The sequence below is a fragment of the Harpia harpyja genome, chromosome 1 (assembly GCF_026419915.1).
Source record: "Harpia harpyja isolate bHarHar1 chromosome 1, bHarHar1 primary haplotype, whole genome shotgun sequence".
In the NCBI taxonomy this organism is placed as follows: Eukaryota; Metazoa; Chordata; class Aves; order Accipitriformes; family Accipitridae; genus Harpia; species Harpia harpyja.
In genome coordinates this window covers 106465893-106491069 of record NC_068940.1, presented here as the reverse complement: position 1 = coordinate 106491069, position 25177 = coordinate 106465893, and the positions used below count along the sequence as shown (strand labels likewise).

At 50.3% G+C, this 25177-nt stretch overlaps 1 protein-coding gene across 1 annotated transcript in view; it reads right to left on the bottom strand.

Annotated features, from left to right (window-relative positions):
- Positions 1-22306, bottom strand: part of WNT9A (Wnt family member 9A) — a 56757-nt gene extending 34451 nt beyond the window's left edge. The window contains exon 1 of the mRNA XM_052808676.1: positions 22181-22306. Coding sequence (XP_052664636.1) covers positions 22181-22275 — 95 coding nt within the window. The 5' untranslated portion in view covers positions 22276-22306. The remainder of the gene's footprint in view (positions 1-22180) is intronic.
- Positions 22307-25177: the final 2871 nt, after the last annotated feature.

Here is a 25177-nt window from a genome sequence, read left to right as displayed (position 1 = left end):
AATACTACAAAAAGGAAAAGAAAAATTAAAACACACATTGGGCATATTCTGTAAGCAAGGCAGCTTTGCTGTAAGTCTTAACAACCTGTATCTTCCTTTTCAGCTTAGCCCTTCATATTCTAACATGATCAGTAATAAAGAATACCAAGAACCCCCTCCCTGGACTACTCCATCAACAGATGCTCATTAGAGCTAATCACAACCAGAGCAGCTCCAGCCTGAAATGGAGTTTCCATCTGTCTTCAAAACGCATGTGGGCTTGCTTTACAATTCCCACATCCCACCTCTTTCAGTGGGTCTGGAGACTGAGTCACCATCCCAGGATGATACAGGGCACAACTACATGGAACCCATCAGAATTAGAGCCAATAGGTCAAAAACAATAAGAAAAATAAAATCAGAAGGGTCTCACTTAATTTCCAAGTGTCACAAAGGTGTTCAGCTGTACAGCAAAATCTCAAAAAACTATGAATAATGATACTGGAGCAAGAGTACAGACTTATGTTTCCAAGAAGAGAAACAACTTGCCTATGAATAAGTCTCACAAGCAGGTTTTCTCACCATAGGGGATAAGCAGGACCAGAGCTGTCCGCTCAATACTAGATAACACACAGAAGACAAAAGTCAGGGCAAAAGAAGTTAAAAGCTGGCTGAACCCCACTTGCACTCCAATTTTGTGTGAGTTATTTTCCCTTGAATCCGGTGGCAAAGCATATTTGAAAGGAAGGGTATGAATGCAGGTTGAAGGGAAATAATGAGGAGATTCAAGGAATTTTAGGTTTAAACAGATACATACACCAAGATGAGATATCTCTTTGGCTTCTTGTACAAACCAAACCAGAATTCCCAGAGCTTTAAGCAAATCACTGCACAACAGTGTTGCTGAAGCAGCAGCTGAAACCCTATAGCACTGCCACAAAACTTGGCTACGTCCTTCTCTTAGGTTTTACGTCCTTCCTTGGTAGATGGTATCACGTTCCCCATCCTCTTTCTTCGTCTGCGCTTGAGACTTTCCAGTTGGCCATGCGTCAAGAAGACTGTCCCACCCCCTGCCTTGGTCCCTCATCCCTACAGGAGCGTGCGTCTTCTGCCAAGCCTTCCACCGACCTCCCCAGCTCCCTCCAGCCCTCCCTGAGGTTACGGAGGCATCCAGCATCCCCTGACCTGCATCCCCAAGGGATGCTAACCCACAAGTCTCACACCTCACTTCCTTGAAACCCCGCGAGCGCTGGTTACACTTGCAATTCTGCAGGCTGAACCACAGGAACAAGAGTGGCAGGATCTCACTTGCTTTGCCAGCTTTCTCTCCACCACAATCCCCAGAGTGACATTTGTTTTCTCAGTGGTGGAGAAAGGAATCCCTCTAGTTTACCTCTCTCCAGCCCCAAAATAGCAGTGGTTGAAAGTGCCCCAACAGCATATAACTTTCATACGCAGCTGGAGCAATAAGCAATACTGAAACTAAAATCAGGGAAAGACATTTTATTTTATAGCAAAGGAACAACCAGGAGACATGAACTTTTTTTGGTTGTTGCAGGCTGACTAGCAGGTCTCAGGACAGAAGGGAACAAGAATAACCCATCCTAGCACACAACTATCATTATTACTTATCATCAAAACCCACTATTTGTATTCATTTCTCCCACCCTGTGTCAAAGAGTTTAAGTACTCAAGACTAGTTTCCTAGGCTCATGATTTCCCACCCAGCTTTCTGCCAAAGGATATCCATGTTGATAGTCTTGACATTTCAATAACAAACTCTGATCTATTCTGGAGCTGTCAAGAAGCAAAAATCAACTATATCAAAGCAAACGGCAGCTTCGGGGAGGAAAGTAAGGCCCAAATAACACAAAGATGAGAGAAAGCCTTTCTACCAGAGCTCTGTAACATGATTTCTTTGTGAATCAAAAGCATTCTTCACACTGGAATTTTCCTCCAAGTTAAAGAGGGCTTGCAACTAATTAAAAAAGCCCTCCAAGTTTCCAAAGTATTTCAAGTGATAAAACCAAAGTTACAGCCTGAAAATAAATCATAACAGTAATATGCACACACTTGAGAGAAAAAAAAAACAGATATAAACCTACACTGGAAAAATCTTACACTTAGTGCAGCCAAAATGCCAGTTGATACATGTCACATTTGGGCGCTCTAGGCAACGCTATCACAATGGCTAATACAGGCAGGCAGAGCTCCAAGGCGAATGTCCAAAGCCCAAGAGGACACACAGATGCTCCCCGGAGCCTTAGAGAACAGTGATGGCATCTCAGGCCTTTTGCTGAAGCTTTCACACACGTTTAGCATCTTGAGCAGCAGCGCAAGTCAAAGCAAGGCTACGACCTTTCAGACGCTGTTACCGGCTAATCCTTCTTGAAGGAGGGCCTCAGAAAACATTTAGATTGAAGTATCCATGAGATTAAGATGTTTATCCATCTTGTATTTTGCACATTTGTGATTTCAGTATCTCCTGGCCGCAAGAGCTCAGGAGGACCAAGGGCCAAGAACGAAAAAATGACTGAGGCGAAGGGAAATGATAGCAACGCTACCAAATGCTTTGTATGTTTGCTAGAAACCTGTCATCAATCTGCAAATAAAAGAGTAAAACAAAATTAAGGGAGATTTTTCCCCAGATGGAAATACCTTGTGCAGCTGAGCTGACAGATCTATTGGGCATAACAAGAACTAAGAGCATAATGTGAGAGGTGCTCCCTGCTAAAACTTTCCAGGTGTTTATATCTGGCTTCAGCCAGAAGTGCCATAAACCCCTTAAGGTTACCCCAGCCTATCAACAGCCCAAAGCTGTCTCAGCACAAATGCTAAGAAGGAGGTCAGTTAACTCCCACTGTGGCTGGAGATACTGCGCTAGCGACCGCATGCAGGGACGAGGGTCTTCCCCTCAACCCACCCCAAACTGGAGGGGAGTTTGGCACCAGAGTCCCCATGGGGAAACCTCATGGAAACACTCAAATCCCTGGAGGATCATGCTGACCTTTTCCAAGTACAACTTGCAGCACGGGAATGAAGGTCTCCAAAGCAGTTTTGGCCACGTAACGCAGAAAGACATGCTTTGTGTGACTGCAAAGTGGAGAAAAGTTTAGGTAACACAACAGAAGGGAGGATGAAGGCACAGCAGCAAGAAAAGAGCATTCCTCACAACGCACATGGAGTGAGGAGGACAGGGGTTTATGGCAAGACGACAAGGAAAAGCCTTTCTAACCCAGTTTGCCCTGGCTGAGGGCAAACTACTCTATTCTATTCACCCTAGAATAACAATCATTTGCAGAGTGCATGTAGCACAGCTTGCAAACTCCAGGGTTAGGAAGATCACACCACACATCTTTGGTCACAGATGATGAGACATTGCTTCGCTCCACCACAGCAAAGCCACACCGAGCTACAACTGTGCTACAGAGTCATGCCTTTGAGTAGAATGCTGCATGGCAGGAGCTGCATGAGGGCAGGGGACAAGTTATCTAGTGTTTCTATGAAGTTTCTGGGCTCAATACCTATTGTGGGTCATTTAGGATGATGGGGAGCTGGTCCTGGGCAAGGATGGTCCCCGACAGTTTTATGTTCCTACCCATTTGGTTACAACAAATGGGTGAGTGGATCAACAGAGGGAGAGAATTTCAGGACACCACTGGACATCCCCCAAGCCAGGCTTTACAGGCTCCCCAAAATAATCTTCATTGGTTTCACAGTGAAGGCCCCAGAGCTTGCGAGGCAGGTTTAATTTTAGAGCACACTCATCGGATTTGCTTACATAATTTTCTTGATTTGGAAGGCTTTTTATTTGCCTTAGTGAGAAAAGCTGTCCAAATTTATCACGTTAAGCAGGGGGCTGCTTGCCCATAAGGATCTTAAAATACATTGGCTGCAATTTTCCTTTTAAAATTTGCATATCACAATTAGGGCAATATGGAATTAGAGCAGCTTTAAAAAGTGAGGTGGGAAAGAAACCATTAAAAGGGACAAATCCTTACCAAATTATACCGGCATCTAAATGCAACGGCCCACCGGTGTCCAGAGGCTGCTGAAAACAGGGCAGCAAGAGATCAAGAATTGTTCCGGTCTGAACCCATTAAGCAGGATGTATAAAAATCCCACAGCAGAGATTTTTATTGATTTTAAGAGTTTTCAGTGATTTTAAGAGAACACCGTCTTTTTGTTAAAGGTATGTTTGTAAGTACCAGAGAAGACATTGGCCTCATCTAAGTGGAGAAGAGCTGAGTCTGCAAAGAAATCTGTCCTTTGGGTATCCTGTAAACTAGTCCTCATAATAACAGGAGGCAGGACTTGGTAGCAGCCTAGATACTACTCCAGATTTAGTTCTGTTCAGGTCCTTCACCCAGCCCTCCTCCTAGTCATCACTTGATTACAGCAAGAATTTAACTTCTGAGGTTTGTACTGACCAACCTGAAATCACAAAAAGCCATAAAACCCTTACACCAATATCTCACTTGATCCATTACTCCCAATTTTGACAGTGCTTAGTTCATTTTTGTCAATGGAAGTTGGGCATCTTCTACAGCAGATACTCTCCTATGGACAAGTTGCAGGATTAGAAAGAAGGGGTCAATTTACACAGCCTGAAAACAAAGCAAGGGAACCCCACAGACCCCATGAAAGCCACAGGCCAGCATTCCCTCAGACTGAACGCTCACAGGAGGGAGAACTCAGTTCAGATGTTGCCAGGTATCTTCCACCTACTGAAAACCCATTTTTAAGGGCCACTCCAGCAAGTCCTTTACTATTCCGCCCAATGGTCATAGCAATGCACAATGGAAGAAGTCACACCTCAAGCAGAATCATTTCATTTGGGTTTAAAATGCAGCTCACAGGTCTAAGCAGGTCTTGCATTTAGGTTTCCAGCACTCCTGACTACTTACAAGAGTAGCCCTGGAGCTCTCTGCCACCACTCTAAGAAGCCACAAGGGATGGAAAGCCACACTCTGGGTTGCTCTTTGATGTGAGCAATTCCCACTTCACAAAGGCAGCTCATTAGCCTCACTCTTTTAGATGAAGTTTACAAACTCAATCAAATGCCAGATGCCTTCAGGCATTGAAGTCTGAGGTCTTTTGGTCACAAGCTTTGAGTAAGGGTGACACCCCCAAGATAGAGGCAGGAGAGTAATTAGCTAAAGCAGATCCTCAGCCCCAAGATGCTGCACAGAGGGATGGCAATTCCCCCAGGGAGCTGGCCTCTCTTTTCTATTGGGATACCTTTTCTCCCAGCACCTGCAACCCTATTTACTATCTTCTACTGAAAAGCCTACTTCATACAAGCATGGCCTCAACAGAGAGGCTTTCAAAGAGCTATTCTGGAAAGGTCCCCCAGGCTTGTCCAGGCATCCCTAGGAGAGGATGAGGTTTTGAAGATGCCATAGTTTGGCAGAATGTATTAATGCACTTCATAGATCATGAGGTTGAAAGCCAGCATCAACCCCAAATAAAAATATGCACCTAGGTGAAACACCACCTTTCAGCGAGACCTCAGTTGTTTTCTCAGGAGTGAAGCTACAAGTTGGCTGCTTACACAAGAAGCGATGTGTGATCAGTCATCGTTGTTTTCATTACTGCCCCAGAGCAATAGCCCCCAGAAAATCTTGAGATGCTAAAAATTAGGTTTATGGCCTCAAGTCTTAGAGGAGGAAACACCAACACCTCCTGGTGCTGAACTCATTAGGGCTTGCCACCAAAACCTAGCAAGACAGAGGTCTTGGCTCAGGTAATTAAAAACCTAAAGATATAATAAGTTTATAGGGCTGGTTTTTTTCCCCATATTGGTAGAGAATACCCTGACTATTCCTTTTTGAGGGTATTCTTTGAGCAAGAATAAGAGGAAAAAAACTCCCAAAACCTGGCCACTGATTTACATTACTGCTCCAGGAAACTTAGCCAAAGAAACCAGATTTAAAGCATAACTGCATCAGCAAACATCCATATTGTCATTGTTTGTGCCCACCTCATGACCAAGCCTGAAGAAGGCCAGGAACTGAAGAGCACCATGGTGATGTTCTTCAGCCATGCACAAGCTGCTACAGAGAGGGAAGGAGGAGTTCCTCAGTGGCAGGAAAATAAAATTAAATCAGCTTATGGTTCAGCCAGAGAAATTCCCATCACCTGTTAGAGGAAAACCTTTATTGCTAGGAAGTGAAGCACTGATGAAAGCACCCAGGCTCATAGCAGAGCATCTTTGGCCTCAAGTTGAGGCAAGGGAGATTTAGGTTAGATATTAGGAAAAATTTTTTTACTGAGAGGGTTGTCAAACATTGGAATGGGCTGCCCAGGGAAGTGGTTGAGTCACCATCCCTGGAGGTATTCAAAAAGCGAGTGGACAGGGTACTCCAGGGCATGGTTTAGGGGGCATGGTTAATGGTTGGACTCGATCTTGAAGGTCTTTTCCAACCAAAATGATTCTATGATTTCATTCAGCATTTGAAAGCTTGGGGTGGGAAAGTGTCTGCCAGGGATCGTTCAGACACTTAAAACAGGGACCTTTCCAGACCCAATTTATAATCCACCCACAGCAGGCTGCTGTGTCCTTCTACCTCAGCTCCCCAAAACAAAACCCAACAGACCCCGAACATCTCCGAACACCTAATTAGAAAGAGACTGCCCGCAGCTTTGGACATGCCTCTCCTCCACCATCCCCACGGCTGTAAGCGAGATGCAGACTCTGGACGGCGGCACAGCGGGTCCTTTGAGGAATTTCGGAGCTGCAGCATCGCAGCAGAGCGGTCTCACAGCCCCGGCGCAGCAGGGCAGCAGCATCTGCATCCCGCTTGCGTGCAACGCCTGTTCCCTTCTCCGCAGCCTGCGCTGCGCCAGGGGACTTGTCATGAGAGCCATGAAAAACCCGAGCTAAAGAAACTGGAAGTTTGTTCCCCGCGCCCCCCCCAAAAAAAAGCTCATATAGCTGCCAGCTGCTCACCTAGCCCTTAAATGATGCTAAACTACAAGGAGCTGAAATATCGTAAGCAGGGGGAGACGTAAAGGGAGGGCGAGTGAAGTTATGCAGGGCTATTAGCAAAATAAACTTTCTGGCAAGCTGAAGAAGCAGTACCAAGAGCAACATCGGCACTCATTGCAATCATCGGGTTTAACCCTTCCTTTGCTTGGCCACCATCCCTGTGAAAGATGGCAAAGCTGTGCCAAATAGCCATCCCCTCCCCGGTCTGCTGGCAGCAGCTCAGCAGGGATTAAATTTAAGCTCAAAGCAGCAAAACAGGGGTCTCAGGTGAACCCCAAAGGGTCAGGATGGTATTAAATTGGTTAACGGACTGCAGGGATGCAGGCAAGTGGATGGAGAGCTTTATCTGCAGTGGGGTTAGTGCTACCTCCTGTCTCCTTCAGAAAGCAGAGCCAAAACATTTAGGGTCAGTGTAAAGGGAAAAAAAAAAAAAAAGACATTGTGATAATTTTTCCCCCCCGCTCAGGGATCTCCCCCTCAGTTGGTGCTGGCAGGATTTCCCTCTTCTCCCCAAGACACACATTATCTGACATGGAAGAAAACCCCTTAAAACCATCCTTAAAACATGGAAGAAAACCCCTGTCCCACCCAACTCTCTCCAAAGGAAGAATTATCCTGCCCAGTTGCCCAGGGCATCGCATGTAATGACTGTTTTTCACTCAAGCTTCAGGGAAACAGGCCAATCTCTTTCACAACCACAGCTCATCTTCGACTGGAGAGTTAAATTACTGAGCTAAGAACATGAGTGCACTGTTGGTGAAGTACTTCCATTTTATCCAGCAAGTTAAGGACAGCAGAGAAAAAACTGGTGTGTGACTCACTGCCCTGCATTTTTAAGTGAAAAAGCAAAGAGCTTGGTTTGAAGAATTAAAAAAGCAAGACGTGGAAAAGAAAGAGTAAAAAAAAGAGTGAAAAAAAAGAAGAGCAAACACCTCTGAAACACTCTGGCTGAGCATTCTAAGCACTGAATCAGCAGATGCAGGAGCTCTTCACAGAAGCTGGTTCACACATTAGCCTAGGTAATGTGTTTGCAGCTTTATATCTGAGAGGCTGCCTATATTAGTCATCTGTAAGGGGACACTTCAGCAATGCTAACTGGAATGAATTGAGCACAGGAATGCAAAGTGGGGTGGTTAAACCACATCAGTTTTGAAGGAGTGCCTCTGCACAAGGCTCTAAAGTGCCTTTAATTCAGTTTAGCCTGATTTGCATTGAAATCAAGTACGTTAAAGTGAATTAAGGATCTTTAATCCCCAAGGAGAGTGTTTCCACCAGGGCTAGTTAAGAGTAATTGAACTAATCCACTTTAAAAGTCAGTTCAGATTAGTTGTGCTAAGTGGCTGTGCAGATGAGGCCGGGGAGCACAGGGACTGTCTCTAGCATGCAATAATCACATCAATCTGCCTCTGGGGCTACTTTGGGAAGACAGCTACAGCAGGGCTATTTTGCTGTCCAGAGGCTGGGAGTGGTCCAAGACACTCAAATAAGAACACTAATAGAAATGTCTACTTGTGCTTGACAGGTGCCATCTGGTTGCAACTGAAGGCATTTTCCACATGTATTTTCTGTACATACCATATACGCTGGGTATGGCCAAGGGGGAAGCTGTTTTTACGGGCAGCTCGGGGACCAGGTTGCTGGTCCAAAAAGCGCTGGCAGCGTCTCTCATTCAAGCCATGCTTGAAGCTCACATCCCCTCGCTGAAATACGTAACACAAGTTTGCAGGTCTCTACTCTCCCCGTCCCAGAGATGTCAGGACACGTGTTGTGGGCTCAGCGGAGGACTGAAGGGACCATTTCCACCATACACTAATGGCTGGGGTGGGTGGTTTCCCCATTTAGTGCTATCACACCCACCCCACTCTTCTGCAAGCTCCCAGGGTGTCACCCACTTCCCACTGGTTTCCACCCCAGCTTTTCGACTGGACTCAACTGGTTAGAGCAAAAGCAGTTCAGCCCCACACAGTTCCCGCAGAAATAGGGAAAGGGAAGCTAAGAAGGGGCAACGGGAATCAAAGAGGGCTAACAACCACCCCAAACCCCATCCTGCCCCAGTTTCTACCGCAGGTCCCCCCCCCCAGACAAGGCAGCAGCACCGAGCAGGCTCAGCACAGGTTTTGCCTTTCTAGGAAAGCACCGAGGCTCTCTGATCCAAGCCAGTTCTTCCCCAGCTAAGAATAATCCCCCCAGCTGCTGTTTGATTTACACATTACCATGGACGCGCAGTGTTTTTTATCTGGTAGATATACAGGGGGAGAGGGAGCAAGTCTGCGTGTGTTCGTTCTAGTTAATGTTTCCTGTGCGGTTCAGGCCGTTATGCCTACAGGTATGTTTATTCCACTACTTTAGCAAACCAGCAGACTTTTTAATGGAACTGTTGATATTTTTCCTGGCTGATCCTCCTGGAGAGGCGAGGCAGTGTACAAATGAAGTTCATTCCTTGCTCCAGCCTGAAGCTACTCTTCTCCTCCTGGGACTGCAGGGAATTGAAGGTTTCCATTGCACTGGTCAGATTTCTTCCTTCTCCAGCCTTCAAGTTTTAGATACATAAACAGAGGCGCTCAGGCAGCTGACAGTAGCAAGAGCAATGCATGGCTGGTGCTTTATGCAAGGGCAGCAGCTGCACTGAAAATCCAGCCATGCATCTCCCAGCAAGGCTCTGGAAAAGGATAGCCGGTACAACACTGCACCCCTAAAATGAAGCTTCTTTTGCAGTCAGATCTTGCAGGCTGAAGCAAGGGGTTTCCTGCTTACTAGCATTTCAGAGATCACTGAGCCACCAGTAGATTCCCCCGCACGTTTGTCTTTGAAGCCCCTTTACTGCTGCAACAGGAGCAGTAACTCCAATCCCAGAGGGCTCTGCCTCATCAGGCACCTATAGAAGATGCTTTCAGACACAGTCTATAATCTAACAGCCCTTGGGGGTCCCGGGAAGAGCCAAGGGATGAGCACCAAGTCCCCAACTCAGCTCACAGCCTGTTCCCCCTGAAGACAGCCCTGTTTTATGAGCTGAAGCACCCTGAGGTTAACGAACATGCCCAAAGCTGTACAGATGCCTGGCAATCTCTCTGCTCCCTTCACCGCCATGGAGCAACACGGTCAAACTTGCTCCTGGCCTCCAAACACATCCAGACACATCAGCCACCAGCTCTAGAGCCACTTCAACTGAAAGCACTTGAAAGGAGTGCTCCAAAAAGCTCTGGTAACAGAGTATACAGCCCCAGGCAAGAGCATCTGTTTGGACAAGGCTACCCCACTGCCCCTGTGCTGCTCATCTGTCCAACAGCAAGTGAAGCACAGCATCCCTGAGAGCAGCTCACCAGCCTCACACCACCCTCAGCGCTGGAGCAGTCAGCCCCTGGGAGTCACCTCCACACCATGAGATGCCCCCCCTGCCTACAGCATGGTCTGCAAGGGAGAGCATCCAACTCCAGCCAGCTGCTAGGGGACACGGTAAAAATACGACCAGTGTCACCACATAACGGGGTCATCAAGCCTGGTGCTGTCCCAAACTCCAATGAGTCAGAAAAGACCAAGCCTTCAAGCTCACCTCCCCTCTCCCTGTGCCAGCTCCAGCTCTCAGATTTTCCAGGAGCCTTGCAACAGCCCAAGCAAGTGCCTCAAGGGATGCAGCGCTGAGGGAGGATGCCCTTCTCTTACCCCAGTACCTCCCACAAGGCAGTGTCTGGGACAGCCCACTGGGAACCCAGTCCACGCACTTGGGAAGACTGGGACCACAAGCTCCCCAGAGACAAACTGCAGCTAGTTTTAAGGCATCTCCACTACATCAAGGGAGATTTGTTTCTGCGTGGCTGTTGACATCTCTGCAAACTCAGGAGACAAATGCAGGATTATGTCTTGTCCCACTCCCCTCCAAATGCCATCTCTTTGGCCCAGCATCTGTCCCGCACCTTGCAGAAACAGGTCTCTGCCTATAAACACATTTTCATCAGCAATAAAAACCAGCATGGAGATTATGGCTTGTAACGCTGACCACAAGGACTGCTCAAAGCCTTGGTTAGTCCAGTTCACTCTCTCCCAAGAGCAGCTCTTCGGCTTCAGTCCTCTCTTCAAAATCATGCTAAACCTCTGGATTTCCAGAGTCAACATGGGACAAGCCAGAAGATAGAAATAGTCACCAGAGATGCAACACAGTCGTGCTAATGAGCCAAAGGAAGTGTTGGATCTTTGGTTAGACCTTGTAATTCAGCTGAAGTGGCTGTTTCACCTCTGGCCTGTCAGATCAACTTGCTAACCACAGACTGGGAAATAGCTCCCTGCTAGCTCCCAGCAGGAGATTTATCTTTGGCAGGGGCTGAAAACATCCCTGCCCCCCCTCACCTTTGATTACAGAGAGGCCCAGAGATGCAGAAAGAGAGCTATGCTCTAAGTTTGCCAGGTATTTCAAGATCTCACCTTACACTGGAAGAGGATTAGGGCTAGAAAAGAATTTCGTCAAGATTAAGCAAAACAAGTCAGTTCTTTTAAATAAAGTATCAGTTCTGGTGAACTGTCCCCAGAGGGGTTTGGGCTCCAGGATAGGGTTTCTTGTTGGAGATGGGCAGCCCTGGAGAGCTGTAGCACAGCAGGGCTTGCAGCGGAGCAGTAAGCTGAACTCCGTGTCCCTGAGGTGGGAAAGCTCCACTGAAGTCATCGATTGCACCGGGAGAGATCCCTGTAGCCAGTCCAAAAGGCTTTTCCCATGTTGGATCCTCACCCTAAGTGCAATCACGCTCAGCAGTTTCCCAGGTACCCAGTCCCACCAGCTGCCCTGGCTCCCAGGTGAATATCCCACCCTGAGCTGGACTTGGCTCCCAGACACTCTGATGCCACAGCACATGTCATAGCTCATTCACTCACATCATTGCTGAGACCCGAGCAAGACCAAGGCTGGTTCTATACATCGGAGAAGCTCAGCTCTGGCATGGCCCAGGTCAGTGGGGTACAGATGCTCCCATACCTGGGGGGGGACACTAGAAGTCCCCTTTGAGACCACTGGAGGAGATATCCAGGCATCCTCAGACCTGGGCAGATTGGGATACTTGTGGTTGAGGCTAGAGAGCAGAATGATGTAAAGCAGCTGAGAAACACCCAAATACACAGTGGCCTTCCTCTGCTAAACTCAAGTGGAAGAACATTTTCTTTGCTTGCCTGAGTATTTTGCAATGCCTTGTCCAATGTACCCTCACCCACGCTCCCCAGAGCTGGAAGGCGCTGCCTTAGAAGAGGCTCTGCACCCATAGGAGACAGGACTGACTGGTTTTCCACGGGAATCAGGAGACACTGAAGTCAAAGCAAGATTTTGGGGAAGCAAGGCATCTGGGAAACGATCAGGCAGACCTCCTGCAGGTGAGACACCGACCCTTCCTGCAGGCAGAGTGAGGAGCTTCAGTGTTAAGGCCAAGCAGGACAGATCCCCATCAAAAAAAACCAAACCCACCCTACCAGCAGTTAGCTACCAGAGGTCTTAGCATTGATTCAAAGTGAAGCATTGTATTGATCACCAGCGTAAAATGAAGCCCCCATAAGCTCAGCTTCAGGCATAGCCAAGGAGCGCTGTCTCAACACCCTGACTGAACACTTCACCTTGGCAGCTTCAGAGAGCAAGGTGTTTACTAACAGTAATCCTAAAAGATGGAACTGGAAAGCCCCACAAGAGGTCCTCTGCAACATGCAGAACCAGCTTCATCTCCCATCTTCAGCTGCAATCTCTAACAGAAGTGCAGTTATGCACCCCCAGGGCTGCCCAGCTTTGTTTCATTGCAATACCAAGCATGAGATCACCAATCTTAAAAAAAAAAAATCAACCCGCAGAGAAGACATTACAATGAGGATATTTAAAGGTCTGAGCTCACCATAATAGTGAAAGCCAGTCAAAGCACCCAGCAAGATCTACACTGGGATTTCACTGCAGGCAGATGGTGAGCAATGCCTCTGTGCAGTTTCTTTTAAGCAATCAGGTGGGGAAGTCTACAAAAATCACAGCAAGTCACAAGAGCATCCTGCCAGGCTGTGCATGCCAGGGCTGAGCGGATGAGCACTCCGCTGTAACATGAACACTCGGTGGTCCTGCAGCCCCCCCAGCCAAGCCTATGGAGGGGTCAGCTAGCACCAGGGCACTCCTCTGCACGCTGCAGCAACAGAGAGTACACTCCCAAATGCAGAGCTGGGAAAGCTGTCACATACAGCTGATTGATGACAGCAGGGAAAATAAGGCACTTTGTGGAGGTGGAATTTAAAGGGTAATAACTTGCTCTGACTGGAAGTTAGAACAGGTATTCCTGAAGACATGGGTGAGCCCACCTCTGTAGATGCTCACCTGGCAGTGCTGATGCTTCTGGAACCAAGTCATGACCAGTTCCTTTTGGGAAGAAGTTAAGAGGCGCTTAAGACACAGAAGCAAGAAACCAGTTTCAAGCCATGGGCTCTGCGCAAAGTAATTAATCTTGGCAGCCTGTCACATCTACCTGCATGTTATACATTAAGGCATTGCCCAGGGGTCAGACTCAAAACATACCCTTGTGTACCTCAAAGTAAACTGTTGCTAGACCCTAAAGATGGAGAAAAAAAAAATCTAAGTAATCCAATGGAAGCCAATTCTTTTGCTCATGAGCTGACCTCTTCCAAAAGGACTTGGCCTTGAAAGCAACAGTTGCTTGACCCCACTTGCTTTGGGAGGCTGCCCTATAGTTTGATTTTCAGGAGGTTTCCCAACAGCAGACCAAGGCTCTGGGCTAAACTTCTGCCCATTCCTCCCAGGATTGCCTTAGACAGGGCCATTTGACAGGTTTTTTTTCAGCAAAGCTCAGATATTCCTATGGGCATCTCAGTACTTCATTCACATCTAGAGGAAATCACATGTTGCTCCGCAGCGCAAGAAGCTACCTCTTACTATGCACAGTAAATGGTCAATTATGCTACTTCAGTCTCTGGAAGACTCAGAGCAGTTTTTCCAAGAAAGGAAACTTTTGCCACAATTGTGAAACTTGTCCATCCAGCGCATGGCAAATGCAGAAGTCAGAGCAAGCTAGTTTTTCCCCAAACTCCATAAGCATCTGGCTATCCAATTAACACTATTTTAATGAGCTAGGCCAAATGAATCCGCTCACAAAATTCATGCCAGCTCCCATACAGCCTGACATCCCATCAACATGAACTGCACGCTCCATGCTACCTTCCAAGCCAGCACAGACTCAGCATTAATGTCAGATACTGTTGAGTTTGCATGTTCTACAGTGGATGTATAGAAGAGCTGTTTTGCTCTGTGTTCTTTCCAAAGGAAGAGTTCAAGTTTTTTTAACCTGTCATTTCCCCTTCCCCCAAAAGAAATCCTTCAGCAACTGAATTAAGAAAATACTCCCCACACCTTACAGAAGAATGATTTAAGATCACAGGCAGACTGAAAGACCACATAGCTCATGCAGGAGCTGCTTGATCCATTTGAAATAGAGTTCTCTGCAACAGCTAAGGAAAAAAGTCAGAATAGATTTTTCTATCAGCTAAAGCAAATCCTGTAACTGCTATGTTTATCCATGTAGTCAAAATACTCCCTGTTCCACTTAGCACAGTGCAAACAGGCATTACAATAAAATGTAAAGCTTACTGAGCTGATAAGCTTCATAAGTGTATTTTATGACAGTATCTCAAGAGATAAGGCTCATTAGCACTTACAGCCACGATCTGAGGGAACCTTAAAAAGCAGTTAAAACCAGGGGAAGAGGAAAAACTTGAGAATAAACATCAAAAACCAGCTTCTAAAGGGTTAACCCTTTCCACCCAGCATCACAATAATTTCTAGCTCTTACTTAACTTGACCTGAGCTGGCTCCCCAGCTCTGGATCCAGCAAGTTAGGAAAACATATCCTACCTGTCCTGCCCACAGCCAGACCGTGTGCTGGTCCAGGACCTGCAGCACCAGTCTCCCTGCAGCCACAGCCTCCCATCAGCATTTAAGAGTGCAAGCAACAGACCCTCTGCTTAGGGCTGCTCAGATTAAGAAACCAATTGCATTAACGTGCTACAAGCCACTGGAGAGATTTTTTTTTTTTTTGGCTGCACAGAGAAAGGCTGCTTCATTATGGAGGGAAGCCAGAGGCTCAGCATGTTTGCAGTCTGGAAAGCCAGGTACATGAGACTTCTTGGATTGCTTCAACACACCCCCTAAGGGAAGCACTGGGAAGCTGGCAGGTTGCTACCTGGGCAGTCAGGGAGCTTGGGGTAAAAAAGTTTGTTAGACTAACATAGTCTAACATAGGCTTTTAGTATGAACTAAGCAAGGGCCATCCCACCCAAGAGTGCTTTCTCCAGGAGGTAGCTGGAGGGGCATGGTTAGGCACAGAGAGAGCCTTCACATACACCAGATCAAGACGGTTTTAATGCATTGAGCCTTCTCCTCTCAAATGCCTCAGGTAAACATTAGGATGAGTTGGCCCATTTGTACTCTAGAGAACTCAGGTGACTAGAGAACCCAAGTCCTGAAGGTGCCGCATTGCTCCATGAAACTGGAGCGGAGGATCTCTATCAGGCTTCTGGCAGCAGAAGTCCTTACACCTCTGGTGGCCTGAGACCATGCTCAAGACGGTCTCCCTCCCAGGGATATGCAGCATCTCCTCAGTCTCTAAAAACAGCTTCAAAACCCCCTTCCAACCTAAGTCCCTCTTAGAAAGCAGCGATGTACAGGGACTTAAGAGGGAGACGGGGCAGGCAAGTCTAGCCTTTCAGCTATTCTGAGCTCAGCTTTCTAGGTCCCACCATCCCCGTGCAGCTCTGGTCAGCTCTGCATCAGAAACTGCCTCACATAGTGGAACCACTCGTGATGCTCACTGGGTCAGCACCTCCTCCGACTAGTCAGGCTCCTCCGTGAATATGGATAGCACAGTTCAGCGGTGCCTTCTGGTTTAGCTCTTCCACCAAAAAAAAAAATCTCAAGGAGCCTTTAAATATCAACATTTCACAGAGGGAAACACCAGGAATAAAACCCCTTTTTCGCATCTCCCTAAATGAAGGGAATGGAATGGAGCATCCCTGGAACAGGAACATCTTCTCCAGGAGGTAATTGCACCAAGTCTGCCAGCACAGCGCATTAAGCAGACAGAAAAAAAAAAATGAAGAAAGCAGCAAAGATTGACAAAACCCAGTCTGGTCAGAAAGATTCAAACTAAGAAGCATCACATTGGCTTCTCCGTGCAGTCTTCCAGACCTTCCACTTAACCCTCCCCCCCTTCCCAATCCCACAACCTAATTCAATTACCTACCACTGAATAAGCCTTAAGGCGATTCTCATTACCCTGCGATAAAGCACAAGGCCCTTAATTATTAAACACTCACGGGCTTTTTGTGTTGGGGTTGTGGGGCTGGACTCCCTTTTATTGTTGTTAGCAGCTTCCAGAAAGCAAGTTAATCATTGACCAGGCCTTTCACCAGGAGACCAGAGTCCTATAGATTCCTGGTCTCCAGTTCTGCATCACCAGTCACACTAAATAAAGTCACTGGCCTCCTGCTTTGCCAAGTATACACTCAATATTCCCCTAACAGCCATCATCTCCCCCTAAGGAGTCATCTGTAGCACTGGTGAACCCTGCAAAAAAACATGCAGTTTTTGGACACAGAGGCTGCATACAATGTTCACTATTAAGTTGAGTTCAGAGAAAAATAGCCCCAGTGCCCTTCCAAGTAAGGGAAACTGAGGCACAAAGGTAGCGGCTCCCAAGTCTCAAGCAACATGGTCAATCCCATACAGAAGTCTAAGACATACTAATCCCCGTCTGAATAAAGTTTTGTTCCATCCTCTAAGTACACTGCAGGTTGAAGGCGCTTTCAGGTACTTCCCAGCCTGATCTGGGACAGATCCCAGTCCCCAGGGCTGAAGATGCAGGTCTGGTAGACCTTAGCTGCATGCACAGTTATTTTTCCAACTACTCCTGGGTTTCTCACCACCTTTATGGCACTTCATCAAATCCAGTGCCACCTTCAAACATCTACAAAGCAAATGCTTCTTCTGGGCACGGGGTTCCCCTTCGCAAAGGAATGGAGGTTAAACACTGCTTTGAATTGACCCAGAGAGGCCAACTTTGGGAGAGAAGCCAGTCAGGACTCGGATCAGTCTCTACGTGACAATTCACCCAGCTCAAAAGGAGCAGGGTTAAAAAAAAAAACCACCCAAAAAAACCACCACAGCCAGGCACACCCTATTCCAAGGCAAACCAGAAACCCAGCACCTTAAAAACCAGCATCGCCATGTAGAAAAAACCAGAACACCACAGGGTGGGATGGCAAAGCCGCCCTCCCGGCCCCAGGAGCTGCCTCCTTACGCTCCAGCTGTGTTTGCCTGCGTGCCGCATTCCTCCCTCGCCACCCGAGTCCAGGTTTTGTTTTTTTGGGTTGCGCTGAGAACCAGCTGCTCCATCTCACACACGCCAGAGACGACCGGCGTGTCTGGAAAGCCAACGCGCTGTGGCCTGGCTACGCAACAGCTTCCCGAGAAGTTCACACGCCTTCAGCCGAAGCTGGAAACGCGAGCGTGTGGCCCCACACTACCATCAAGTGACAGGTACAGAAATTCTTGATATGCAACAGCCATGTTAGCACCTAGCGTATCCCGCAGGCTGGAAAAAACAAGCAGCAAAGCCTGCCAGCACCAGTGGGCTTGCTTTTATTGGAGATGACATTCAAGCTGATGCCACACGCTTGTAGCAAGAGTTCAGAAGCTCATGCTAACTCTCAGCCCCCTTAAGATCCCACCCCATCAGGGTGGTCACAAGCCATGAATACCCCTTCAAGTCCAGCATTCAGATCTTTTCTAAGTAATTTTAGTAAAATCACACCCTCAGTTGCAGGGTTTCTACCCCAGCAGCACCTAAAGCATAGCAGGGTACCTATTCTGCACCTGCCAATGGGAACAAAAATATATTGCACTTCCCACACCAAAAAAAAAAAAACCCCACCATACAGCAAGGAACCTGCTCTCGCTAGCGATGTGTTGGTAAATTAGGGCAAGCTATGCTTCCCCTCCCTCCCCCCCCCCCCCCAAGAGCATTTAAGGGTTCCTGTTGCCTGCGTGCAGCATACAGATCAGTTACATTTATGAAGAACATTGCAATCTGTCAATATAAACACTATGTAAGCATGAGCCACTTGTAACATTACTACTGTCTTGACAAGTGTTTGCAAAAGGAGCAGAGCTGTTCAGCTGTATCTCCCATAGAGCAACCCTTCTTCCAGCAAGGAAAAAAAAAAAAAAAAAGGGGGTGCATCAAAACTGAATCAGACTATGAGAACACCCAGAAAGAAACAGAGGAGTTTTGCTTTATGGCCTGGACAGGTCGCAACCTCAGATCCACAGACCAGGCAGCTCAGGAAAGCAGCAAGCTCCTGCAGGGCTGGTTTGCCTTCCCACTAGCACCAGGGCACAGCAGGACTGAAGTTAATCAGCCTGCCTGTCACCCCAGCATGGCTAATCTTGTCATCTGCCACTTCCAAAGCCCAGTAGTGCAAGACCCAACACAATTCCCAGATGCTGCTATGGCATTTCCACCACCCCCTAGCCACAGTTGAGAGAGGAAAGGGAGGGAGGGGGAGGTACCCACACCCAAAGCTTGTCAGGCACAAGAAAAGCAGAGCAGGGAGGAAAAGTGAAATGCAATGCTTTCTCAGGGACCCCGGCAGTCTGGGGCTGCTCCAAACTACCCCATCAGCCAGTTGCAATATGGTGCAAATTAGTTTTCAGACAGCCCAGCTGCAGAGGAGATGGCTGAACATAAAAGCAGGCTCACTTTTAGAACAGCCAGTGCATCTCAGCAAGTCAGCCTCAGCTGATGCTTATCTCAAGGCAATGCTTCCCCCTCTGGTATAGACCCAGCCAGTAACAGTCTCCCATACGGATTCCTACCCTAAAATGCACCCGTCGTCATCATCATCAGGCATCCTGATGGGCAACTCTAAACCTACCACAAGCCATCAGGTCCTGCTCACTTTTGGAGGCATGCTTTCTCCTCTCTAGCATCACAAAGTCTCCTATCGGAACAAGGCTTAGGAGCTGTAGCATCACCACATCCCTGAAGCCAGCCTCTTTGAGGTGCTTTCTGGTAATTAGGGCTAGCAAACCCCTCCTGAGCAGGGGCCTATAGAGACTCAGCTCTGCTCACTGCTACGCATCAGCATCCCTTCAGGTCCATCTTTGCCTCATCTGCACCAACGCTTTATCTCCCATACACCAAGCTCTACTTCCAGAGGGCATTTCTCATTTTGGGCTGCTTGTGCATCCCTCTAAGAACACCAGAGCCAGACATACAGAGAAGCAGCGGCCTCCGGCCATGGCCTTCCCACCCCAGCATCCCCTCCCGCTCCCTAGCTGCCCCTGTGGGACAGACACAGACATAACTACATGCTGACACAATCTTGTTATCGTGTAACCATGCCCGATTTCTGTCCCCATGCACTAATTCCCTGCCAGGCCACACATTTGGAGACACTGAATTCTTTCCCTGAAATAAGACATTGGGGATGGGAGCAGGGAGGGGGGGGAGAAGGGATCATCCACAGCTGTCCCTATCCCCCACCAGACTGCGGAATGGAGCAGCTAAGCTGCAGCTACAGCATGACATCTGTTTAACACAGCCGCCTGCCACGCTCTGCGCCCCGCCACCTCCTCCGACAGGGATGTTCGCACCCGGAGCGGAGGGTCCAGCAGGCTACCTAAAGGGTGTCATGGTAGCTTTGATGATGCCTTGGACTGGGAAAGAATGTCCCTTCCCCTGCCCAGAAAGGGGTCTGCGTTCACTAAGCCTACTTCAGCATTTCAGCTCAGCTCCTGAGCAAAGGGTGATGCACCCAGGTCTTTAGGAAAGGTTTATTTTAAGATAAAACAGATGTCCTTCCTCACCTGGAGCAGTTCCTCCATGCGTGTGGCTACCTCTCTAGGCACACCAAGAAGGGCTAATACTAGCCTTCACAGGGCACTCGCAGGGGCACCAAGAGCTCTGCAGGAACATACGGCTTTTACCAGGTAAGATTTACTTTCCTTATCAATATACAGTAAGCCCGCAGCAAGGAGGGCTCAGCTTTTCCACACACACTTGTTAGATCACATATCGCTGGGGATTAGCGGGGACCCTGGACCTCAGCAGTGACTATTCCCCCGTGTCCCCAGCAGCTCAGCAAGTGCGATCTCTGTTTTAGGCCTCTTGGAACAACAAAGAGGAGATTAGCAGCAGATGCTGCTCCTTCGCTGGGGCTCTAACCAGAGAGCAGGATTCTTTGCATAAGCAAACTTCACTGCGCATCGCAGCAGCCCCGGAGCACTTGGAGTGCACATCTGGCTGGGTGCACATCTGGCAGCATCTCCTCTCACCCCCCTTATTGCCAGAGAGGGAGCCTCAAATCAGAAACAGCAGCCGTACTGAGACGGAGAGAATAACCCAAAGCGGTCAGGACAGACCTAGCAGCACACTTCCCTTGGCTCAATGTGTTCGCTCTTAAGTTAAAATCTACACCAGCCACACGAGGCCAGAAGAGAAATCCCAGAAGCAAGCGACTGGAATGAGTTACCTGCTGCACTACAGCAGATTCCCGTACCGCGTGGATTAACAGGAGAGTTACAGCCAAGCTCCTTACAAGCCCTGTCAGTCCCTGAGGCACAGTACGACTGCACAGTGCCGGTGGTCTTCGGCAGACACACGAGCTAACGGGCTCGGTACGGCCCTCCGTGTGCTGCCGAGGGAGAAAAGGGCTTTTCCTAAAAACCTGCAAACACAGGACAGGCTGTTTCCTCAGAAAACCAGCCCCAGCAGCAGGAAGTTAAATGGTTCTCGAGTTGGAAACAGAAGATGTAAGTAGCACTGTTTGGAAAACTTTGCCAGACCACAGGCAATGGACAAGCCTCAACACCAGGATTTGTTTTACTGGAAAGAGGGGGAAAAACCTCAAGTCTGCTAAAACATTCTCCAGGGCCGGTCCAGTGGCTCCTACCAGCGGTCACAACACAACATCCCCAAAAGAAGCAAGAACCATCACTCTGGAGTAAACTTGCACCGAAACCCCTTAATCAGGTGCTCGCACCCCACTCCCCTCACAAACCGACCCCATTCTGGAACTAAGCCTTTAAAAAAATAATAATAATAAAAAAAAGACAAGAGGCAGCTACATTAACACCCCAAAAAAGCAAAACGGGGGGGCCGCGCAGATGGAAAGCCAGCAGGGCCCCATCGCTACGGCCTGAAACTTCACGATACGGCTGCGGGGGGGCTTGAAAAAAAGGGGGTGAGCGGGTTTTATTTGGCCTCTCCATATCAGCCCCCCCCCTCCGGAGGAAAGGGGATGGGGGGGTCGGGGGGGGGGCAGCGGGATCCACCTGCGCGGCGCGGCCCGAGCTTTTGGCGCCCCCTGCCGGCCGCGCCGCCGCACCGCGCACAGGTGAGCACGGCGGGATGCGGCGGGACCGCTCCGCACCCAGCCCGGCGGGAATCCTCACCTCCTTCGGGAATAAGTTTTGCACCGTCGCAGGCTGGTGACGGCAGCATGCAGACCCCCCTCCCAAAAAAAAAAAAACACAACCAAAAAAAAACCTAACCAAAAAACCCCCAAAACAACGCCGCCGGGGTGATGGCGGGACCCGCTTGCCAGCACCTGGTGCTGAAGCATGCACTTAAATTAGGGGGGGAAAAAAAAAAAAAAGGAGGTTTTTTCGGCGCTGTCCCTTGCTGGTGGAGGTTACAGCACGCACCTGGGAGCCGAGCTCCTCGGTCACCCCGCCACGGGTCCTCTCGGTGCGGGCCACCGCCGCGCACCCCGTCGGGGAAAGGGCAGAACGAAACGCTCCCTCGCCCTCAACGGGGTTTCTGCCCGCGGCCCCCCGGGAACGCACGGCAGCCCCCGGCAGGCTGCAACCTGCAGCTCCCGGAGAGCCCGGCCGTGGCAGGCAGCACGCCGAAGGGATTAGGGAGAGCCGGCTCCGAGCGGCGGGCCGGGTGGGGGGGGGGGAAGAAGGGGGCACGGGGTTGTCGCTCCCCGGGGCGGCTGTCAGCGCCGGCGGGAGGGGATGCAAGAAGGCAAGGAGCCTGCCGGCAGGCGCACAGCAGCATCCCCACCTCGGGCGGGACGGCCAAACGTAGAAAAGCCCCTTTTGCAACTGCAAAAAAAAAAAAAAAAACCCACCCAAGCCAAAGCAAAAGTTAAAAAGGAGGAGCGGGGGTGCGGGGGCGGCCGGGCACCTACCCGAAGTAGGCGGCGGAGGGCCGCGGGGCGCAGGCGAGCAGCCCTAGGAGAGCGCAGGAGGAGAGCCATCCCAGCAGGACGTGTCCATCCAGCATCTTGCAGCGGCGCCGGCGCTGCTCATCTCGTTCCCCCGCCGCGCCCGCTGCGGCCCCCGCCGCCCGCCCCGCTTCTTATAGCGCGGCCGGCGGCGAGCGCCCGGCCGGCGGAGGGGCGGGGCAGGGGGCGGGGAGGGGCGGGGCGGCGGGCGGAGGGGCGGGGCGGGAGGCGGCGGGGACACGCCCCCTCCCCGGGAGGAGGGAGGGGGGGGAGGAGGAGGAGGAGGAGGAGGAGGAGGGGGGGGGGGGGGCAGCGGCGCGGAGGGGGCGGAGAGAGCGGGACGGGACGGGGGAAACGGCCGGGCAGGAGAGGGCTGGGCTGGCGTGAGAGGTTCAGGCAAATGTGCAAGGGGTGGGCAGTCGTGCAAGGGTAAGGCAAATGTGCAAGGGTTGGGCGTGCGAGGGCTGGGCGTGGCGGGGCTGGGCTGGCGTGCAAGGTTCAGGCAAATGTGCAAGGGCTGGGCGTGCAAGGGCTGGGCAGTTGTGCAAGGGTTGGATGTGCCAGGGCAGGGCAGTCGTGCAAGGTTCAGGCAAATGTGCAAGGTTCAGGCAAATGTGCAAGGGCTGGGCGTGCAAGGCCTGGGCGTGCAAGGGCAGGGCAGTTGTGCAAGGTTCAGGCAAATGTGCAAGGGCTGGGCGTGCCAGGGCAGGGCAGTTGTGCAAGGGTTGGATGTGCCAGGGCAGGGCAGTCATGTAAGGTTCAGGCAAATGTGCAAGGGCTGGGCGTGCAAGGGCTGGACGTGGCAGGGCTGGGCAGTCGTGCAAGGCTAAGGCAAATGCGCAAAGGTTGGGCGTGCAAGGGCGGGGCAGTCATGCAAGGTTCAGGCGAATGTGCAAGGGGTGGGCGTGCAAGGGCTGGGCAGTTGTGCAAGGGCTGGGCAGTCGTGCGAGGTTCAGGAGAATGTGCAAGAGTTGGGCGTGCAAGGGTTGGACGTGCCAGGGCAGGGCAGTCGTGCAAGGTTCAGGAAAATGTGCAAGGGCTGGGCGTGCAAGGGCTGGGTGTGCAAGGGCTGGTCAGTTGTGCAACGTTCAGGCAAATGTGCAAGAGTTGGGCGTGCAAGGGCTGGGCAGTCATGCAAGGGCTGGGCAGTCATGCGAGGTTCAAGCAAGTGTGCAAAGGTTGGGCGTGCAAGGGCTGGGCAGTCGTGCAAGGTTCAGGCAGATGTGCAAGGGTTGGGCATGCAAGGTCTGGGCAGTCATGCGAGGTTCAAGCAAATGTGCAAAGGTTGGGCGTGCCAGGACAGGGCAGTCGTGCAAGGGTTGGGTGTGCCCGGGATGGGCAGCTGTGCAAAGTTCAGGCAAATGTGCAAAGGTTGGGTGTGCAAGGGCTAGATGTGCCAGAAATGGCGTGAGAGGCTGGAAGAGTTCATGTCTCAAACATTGTGGTGGGGCAAGTTCTGCTTAACCAGGAACCCTGCCCAGGAAGGAACCCCAGGTGAGAAGAAACCCACCAGCACCCACCAGCACCCACCAGCACCAGGAGGGGAGGGCGTGCAGGAGGGTGCCCAGCTCCCTGCTCTGATGTGCTGAGCAGCACAGCTCACCGTGCGTGCCCAAAAATGTTGTCTGCAGGGAAGGGGAAGTCACTCCCCAAATGACCCCCAAGTCCCAAAGGCTCACAAACCGCTCATGACACCTAATTAGCCTAATGCCCACCCGAAGGAGGGGTGGGGATGCTAAAAGGACACAAACTGAAGCCCCCGGGTGTGCAAGCCCACCGGCACGGGACCCCTCGGCCGACTGGACCGATGCTCTCTCTCCCCTTCTCCCTCCCCTCCTCCCTTTAGACATAAACCGTTGACCAAGTCTGGGACTAAGAGCAGATCCAGCCCCCCCGGGCTCCTCTCTGAGAAGGGGTCTAGAAAGTGAGGGGGTCTGCTCTGAACCCCCTGACCCAACGGGAGGAATCTCCTTATTGTCTTCCCTGAACTGATTCCCAGATAAGCAAGGCCTGCAGTATATGTTTGGTGATGCACGGTTAGCACGTTACACAGTTTACTGACATAGTTTCATGCCAATTTTTGTTGTGAGCGTACCAGTTTTGGGGGATGAGCATGCCAATTCTTGTTGTGAGCAAATAAAAGTCGAGTTTTGTGAGTTAAAGGATCCCCGGTGTCGTTTCACCTTAATCCTGACCTGGGAATCAGCAAACCTGAGTCGTCGTCCTGAGAAATTGGGACGTGACAAACGGGCGGTCGTGCACGGGCCAGATGTGCAAGAGCTGGATGTGCCACAGCCGGGCAAGGGCTGAGCAGTCGTGAAAAAGCTAAGTGTGCAAGGGCTGGATGTGGCAGGGATGGGCTGCTGGGCTAAGGGTGGGCGTGCAAAGGCCAGACTGTTGTGCAAGGGCTGGGTGTGTAAGGTCCGGACATGTTAGGGCCAGGCAGGCGTGCAAAAGCCAGGCGTGCGATGACTAGACACGCAAGGGCTGCAGGTAGTGATGATCCATCATGCAAAAAGTAGATAGTTGTGCAAAGGCCGGACAGTTGTCCGAGGGTCGGACATGCCAGTGAGTCTTTTAAAGGCTAGACAGCCGTGCAGAGGCAAGATGGGCAAGGGCTGATCCAGCACACAAGAGCCGATCGGTCGTGCAAAGGCTGGACGTGGAAAGGCACGGGCATCGCACGCTCTTGTGCGCACACTCCCAGCCCCGTGCAAGAGCGATGCGCAGAGACCCCAATGCACGGACAGGAGGATGAGCAACCCGGCTGGGAAGTAGTTAATACCCAAAACGTCAGCTCTTCGGGCCGGGTGCTTGGTGGCAGAGTCGTTGCAGGTCGGTCGACGTCACTCTCGTCGTCATCCTCGAGGTAATTTCTGCACCTGCTGCCACCCAATAACAAAAAGGTTTCACTCCGGAGCGTGTGTGTGTGGGTGTCATGCTGCTGAACCGCCCCGTGTC